The sequence below is a fragment of the Crocodylus porosus genome, unplaced genomic scaffold, assembly GCF_001723895.1.
Source record: "Crocodylus porosus isolate Cpor-Errol unplaced genomic scaffold, CroPor_comp1, whole genome shotgun sequence".
NCBI lineage: Eukaryota > Metazoa > Chordata > Crocodylia > Crocodylidae > Crocodylus > Crocodylus porosus.
The window spans coordinates 2940766-2947449 of NW_017728923.1; the positions used below are offsets into that span (position 1 = coordinate 2940766).

At 45.4% G+C, this 6684-nt stretch overlaps 1 protein-coding gene across 1 annotated transcript in view; it reads right to left on the reverse strand.

Moving 5' to 3' along the window:
• The window catches only part of LOC109313402 (ankyrin repeat and fibronectin type-III domain-containing protein 1-like), a 538031-nt gene that overhangs the window by 525890 nt on the left and 5457 nt on the right, over positions 1–6684 (reverse strand). Inside the window, exon 2 of the mRNA XM_019539945.1 lies at positions 5817–5959. Coding sequence (XP_019395490.1) covers positions 5817–5917 — 101 coding nt within the window. The 5' untranslated portion in view covers positions 5918–5959. The remainder of the gene's footprint in view (positions 1–5816; positions 5960–6684) is intronic.

Genomic DNA, 6684 nt, shown 5'->3' on the forward strand with positions numbered 1-6684 from the left:
CGGACTAGATGACCTGCTCAGGTCCCTTCCGACCCTAGAAACTATGAAACTATGAAAGGTGTTCCTTCACAAAGTCAGCATTGATGGAAGGTAAGGAATCTCCCTCACCAGGCCTTCCCGTCCCATAATGGGCAGAGGCGTCCCTTGGGACTGGTGAAAAAACTGTGCAAAGTACCCATTTACCAAGTTGGCTTTTTCCTGGGCGTCAGTTGTCAGTTGTCCCATCTGGTTTAGCAGGGGTCCAACATTGCCCTTGTTTTTCCTCCAGCTCTCTACATATCTAAAAAAGGACTTTTTACTGGTAGCTAGTTGGAGTTCAGTCACAGCCTTGGCTTTCCTGGTTCACTCCCTGCAGGTCCGGACCAGTGCAGAGTATTCCTCCTTGGAGGTAGATCCAGTCCTCCATCCTTTGTAGGTTTTTCTTTTTAGATGCAGAAGGTCTGCTAGTTCCCTGGAGAGCCAAGAGGGCTGCTGTGCCCTTTTGCTGCCTTTCCTCCGAGATGGAATAGACTTTGCTTGTGCATCCAGGATTGTTCCCTTGAGGAACAACCATTCATCCTGAACTCCCCTTTGGGTCGTGGTCCCTTAGGGCCTCCCTGACAAGCCTCCTGAGCTTGTCAAAGTTAGCTTTCCTGAAGTCAAGGACTTCTGTATTGCTGACTGACTTGCCATCTTTACGGCAGATGGTGAAGGTGATCAGCTCGTGGCCAGCTTCCATTCGATCGTTAGGTTGCTGATTAGGTCATCCCTGGTTGTCAGTACCAGGTCAAGCAACACTTTACCTCCCGTCAGCCCGTAGACTTCTCGAGTCAGATAGAGTTCATCCACGCATGTGAGAAAGCTTTGTGATTGTTAGGATTTGTCCGAGCACTCTTCCCACGAGATGTCTGGGTAGTTGAAGTCTCCCATGAAAACCAAGCACCGGGAGCGTGCGGCCTCAGCCAATTCCCTGGCGAACTCCTGGTCAAGCTCTTGATCCTGGGCAGAAGGCCTGTAGTAGATTCCCACCATTGTGTCCCCTCTGCCATGTTCCCCACGGATTTTAACCCAGAGGGTCTCTACCCTGGGTGCCAATGTCGGCTTGCAGGGACCCATAGCTCTCCTTGGCATCGAGAGCTACACCCCTACCCTTTTTGTTCACTCGATCTCTCCTGTAGAGGGTACAGCCATCTATACCCATGGCCCAGTCATGGGTAGAGTCCCACCAGGTCTCCGTTATCCCTACGACATCATAATTATTTGTGTTAAGCAGGAGGACAATTTCCTTCTGTTTATTCCCCAAGCTCCTAGCATTTTTGTACAGGCATGCAAGTGACCCTTTGGTGGCCCTTGCCTTGCCCACAGCTCGCTCCAGGGCTGGGACAGGGCTGGGCTCCCTTAACTGCCTTAGCCTGCTGGGTTTGCAAGGGTTGCTCAGCAGGCCAGCAGTGGCAGTGGTCTCCCCATCCCCCGGCTGGTTTAGTTTAAAGCGCAGTGGAACAAGTCAGCCAGTCTGGCTGAGAAGAGCCTCCCCCCAGCAGAGAGAGGTGGAGGCCATCTCTTCCCAGCAGCTCACTGCCTCTCTCTCCAAAGAGCAGACTTTAATCATGGAAGTCCAAGCCTTCATGCTGACACTAGAGCCACAGTCTTTGGTTTACTACCTTGATCCTCCTCTCCCTCTTCAGCCCATAGCCAAAACTGGGAGGATCAAGTAAAACACCACCTGCGCCCCCAACCCCTTAAGCTCTGCTCCCAAATCCCTGTAGTGTTTCATGACCTGGCTGGGATTGCTCAGAGCTGTCATTCATGCCCATGTGGATGAAGAGCATAGGGTAGTGGTCAGTGGGCCAGAGGAGCTTAGAGATCCTCTCCGCAATATCTCGGAAACAGGCTTCCCACGCTAAGGGGTCAGGGCAGCAGATTGCCCCCTCAGGATAAAGTATCCCACAACAAACATTCTGTTTCGTCTTAGGGAGAGCAGGGGTGGTAGCTACAGTTGAGCCTGTGTTGCCTACAGGAGCTGGCAGCTTAGCAGGCTCTACTGGGGTGGCAAGAGGTTCATACCTGTTACAAAGCTCCAGCAGGGCAGGGGTAAGCTGAATCTTCAAGAGAGTTGGCCAAATAAAAGATATTACCAAACTAATCTTACTTCCAAAAAGTAGTAGTCAGAGCTTAACAGGGGTTAAGGAAAACAAAGTTCTTTACAACTTGATTAAAAGTCTGCTCTCCTCTTACTTGTTCAATTCTCTCTTGCACTGCATCTCCATCTTCTGGGGTACACAATACACAAATTCCGGAAATGTAAAAACGGGAAATAACCAGACCCCAAAAGTAAGCTCTGGAAACAAACCAGGTTTTTTTGTTTGTTTTGGGGGTGTAGATTTTGTAGGGGGAAAAGGGACCAAACTGTGGCCCTTTTATCCCATCCAGAAAAACAATAAAAGGACAGCAATGCAACATATTTTCTTCTAAATGTCACCTTTAAGAAAAATAGAAGCAAATCAAATGACATTATGGAGTATCTTTACTGTTTCTTGCATTATTCAATAAAATGTATAGCATCTTTTCAGTGCATCAAAGCTCTGTATATATTGCACACACAGACAAATCAGATAAATAAATGCAAATAATAATAGGCCCTCTGCCTTAGAGGTTTTTGTGAACAATCATGATGTATTCAAATAAAATAAATAATATATATATACACATTTAGGTTTCCACAGATAACACCACCAAGCCACTCTGAACTCCCTACATCCCAATAACTGTATCATATCCGTTATACCATCAGAGACACAAGCAGCTTCCCAGCTCCCTGATGCTTGACCTGGGCTACATTAACACAACAACTCTCTCACCTTCACTGGCTGTGCAAATAGGCTGGCATCAAACTGTACAAAAATGACTTGACATCACTTCTCCCTTCAGGCTTGCTCATCTAACTTAATATTGGAAGCATATTCACAATCACCTGTATGTACTGTATTTAAAAGAACATATGTGTACGCATACATGCTCAATGTATTAATCTGTGCTGCGTGTATCTGGGGGGGTGGGGGAATTCAAAAAGTACATTAATATTTCATGAACCTCCTACTACTTTCTGTCCTCTGCACCTCAGTCTATTGCTCCAGGATTGGGATGATTCAGACAGGAGCTACTGACAGTTTCTAGATGAAAATAGTGGCACTTTAAAATCCAGTATCTCAGGGCTCCCCATGGCTAAAAACAGGAACAACTAATTTTAGAGAAGGGAGTTCTCTGGGATTTCCAGCTTCCTCCTGGGATTGAGCACTTGCTGGCAGCTCTGGAAATACCTGAGATAATGGACCTTAAAGCCATGTCATTTTGAAAACACCTATTTCAGTCCATTTTTCTAGGTCACTGCTGAAGTTTTATATGGTTCTCTCCTAGCTCTGTGCAGTTAGCTTCATGGTTATTAGCGTCCCTGTTTACATAGGCAAAACAATTCAAGAAATATCCCCAGCCCAAATTTTTAGGCTCTCGACACCAGATTTATAGCAAATAAGGCTTGCACAGATTGCATGAAGGTCAGGAGTGCAGTGCAGGTCCAAACAGTTTTTGTCAGGGATAACCTATGTAACTCATTCATAGCTTCCCTAAGAGTGACACAAACATTTAAACTCACATGAACTCAAGTTTTCCACCACACCACATCCCTTATTTATCTATACATCTAAACACAATGCTTTTGGCACAAGGTGTCAGGTGAAATACTGGTAGGTCTTGCACAAGGCTGAACAAAGACCACAAAACATGGAGGAAGACTGCTGGCCTACTGAATCTGTGTGCAGTGTTACCAGCTCATTCAAGTGCAACTCTGGAGTGCTTGGCATAATGAGAATAGACAGAACTTCCTCCCTTCCCAGGAAGAGGGAGGGGGGGGAAAGATATGTGTATTGCAAAGAGCTGTCATGTGAGCAAAGGAAAATATCCCACCTTCAAGCCAGCATAAGCAACTTGTCTGACAAAAATTTCCCATCAAATATTATCCTAGTCAGGAATAGCAGGTGCTAAGTCATACACGCTATAAAAGAAACAAACAGATTCATAGACGTTATGGTCAGAAGGGATGTTAGGGTCAGCAAAGCTAAGTGCAGTTAGCTTTGCTGATGACTTCATCACACTGACGACTCATGTTCATCTTGGAATCCACTAGGACTCCGAGATCCCTTTCCGGATCTGTGCTGCTGAGCAGGTCATTTCCTATGCAGTAGGTACGATGGACATTTTTTCCTCCATAGGTGCAGCACTTTGCATTTCTCCTTGTTAAATCACATTCTGTTGTTTTCTGCCCATTTGTCCAACCTGTCCAGGTTTGCCTGCAGTTGTTCCCTGCCGTCCGGTGTGTCCACTTCTTCCCAGTTTTGTATCATCCGCAAACTTAGAAAGAGTACACTTCACTCCCTCGCCCAAGTCACTGATGAAGACACTGAAGGGCATCAGTCCAAGGACCAAGCCCTGTGGGACCCCACTGCCCACGTCCTTCCAGGTCAATACCAACCTGTCCACCACCACTCTCCGGGTATGACTCTCTAGTCAATTTGCCACCCACCAGACTGTGTAATCATCCAAGTCACAGCCTCTTAATTTGTTCACCAGTATGGAGTGGGATACCGTATCAAAGGCCTTCCTGAAGTCTAAGTAAACAATATCTACCCCTATTCCTGCGTCCAGGTTTTTCTGTAACCTGGTCATAAAAAGAGACTAGATTAGTCAGGCATGATCTACCTGCTATGAACCTGTGCTGGTTTTCCCTCAGCACAACTTTTCCGGCTGGGTGCTCACATATATGAGCCTTAATAATCTTTTCAAAGACTTTACCAAGGATGGAGGTGAAAAACCGAAAACAGCCACATTACACATCCTGGCACCTTCTCTGTGGTGGTTTCCTAGTTCTTCACAAAACAACTTTTCTTCATGTAATAACTTTGCAACCCCAGAACACTAAAGTATCTCTTATTCAAACAGCCTTATCCCTTCAGACTCCAAAACAAAAGGGCCTTTTCAGAACAGAGATGATTCTTGGAAGGAAGATCCTAACAAGGGCATAGGACATGCAATCAAGAACCATATTTCTGGAAGCATGCTACCAAAGCAGGGCTCTCTCCCAGCCAGAGCACAGTCTTTCCTTTTGACAGGTCACCTTGGTAGCTCTCTACAGCAGACATGACAGCTCACCCTTGCTCACACACCAACAGCTCGCCACTTAGACTCAACCTGCAGGAGAAGGACTTACCTTTGTATACCTGTGTCCTGACTGGCTATACCTGCCCTTGCTTCCCATTGGTCCACAACACACTGGAAGCTGCTCAACCATTTAAATAGCTTATCAGGAAGCAACAACAGTCTGCTCAAGGTTTCTTATCTATAAGGCAATGACCACAAGTTTTGATCTTGCCTGTCCTCTGACACTTGGCCTAGACACTAATCACTGCAACTATGGTTTTTGGCCTTGACAAGGCAACACCTTTATATGTAAAGTGAGTATGCCTGTCTGGCCCTGGGTGTGTATGTCTGGCAACTCACTTTCTACAAGTACATCTTCCCAAAAGGGGAAAAACCTCAACTGAGAAGTGAACTTCCAGGGGCATATAAGGTCCCAAAACTCTCTAGTTGTTTGGTTTGGCATGAAGCACTAGGACAAGGCTTTGTCCTAGAAAGTACTGTTCCAATTATCTCTGCTAGGTTACACGCACCCACAAGGAGAGATCTAATTTATCACACATCAACAAACTGATACTGTTTTTAGCAAACCACCTAAGGGGGGAAATGAGAGAAAGAGAGAGAGACTGGAACACAGAGCCCTGACTCACCCTTTGACAAGGTCCATGCTTCCTCTCTTCTCAGGTCCTGGACTCACAGGTTCCACAGAAACCATTGCCAGATTCTTATGAACAGAGACATCATGAGCCATGATGCAGATCCAAGGTTCACCATAGTTAGGCAAACTTCATCACTGCAAGACAGAAAAAGAAAGAAACCTCACCTGTTAGCAATGAAAAAACACATCCCACACAAGTTATCAGCATGTAGCCAACTGAGAGCAGTGTCAAGAACTTCCAGCAGTCGGACCTTTCCAAGGTCAGCATGGAACTCGGACCTCACCTCTAGGAGAACTGGATGGGCAAACTGTATGCTACCACTTGGAGAGAAACAGGACCACGACTATTGGAAATGTTAATCCAAACCTACCACTCCATTCCAACTATCTGGCAAGAAACATTTCCTTGTCTCTTAGGAGGGAGCACAAGGAGCAGCCTATGATCTGAGTCTCAAAAGATCAGTAGCTAGTAATGTATGTACATGTTCACATAGCTATATTTTATAGAATAAATACATTCTTCCCCATGAAGTGTATACTTGGTACCGGTGGAGAATAGGTCAAGATAACATTGGTATGCAAGACATTTCAAGATGATTATCAATTACTTGCAAAAAGTAACAGACAGCAGTCAATTATAAAATATAAATAGAGAAGGGAGAAAGAAACTGTATTTTTATACTTGGAAACCTCTCTCTTCTGCCACTTGTGGATAATATATGTGTTCTTTAATCTGCAACAGGTCTGCCTTGTTTGGCATGCAGGCATAGAAACATACAGGATGCACATTTTATTTATCATTACTTCGACATGTGCAAGTTTCATAGATTTCATAGACATTAGGGCTGGAAGGGACCTCG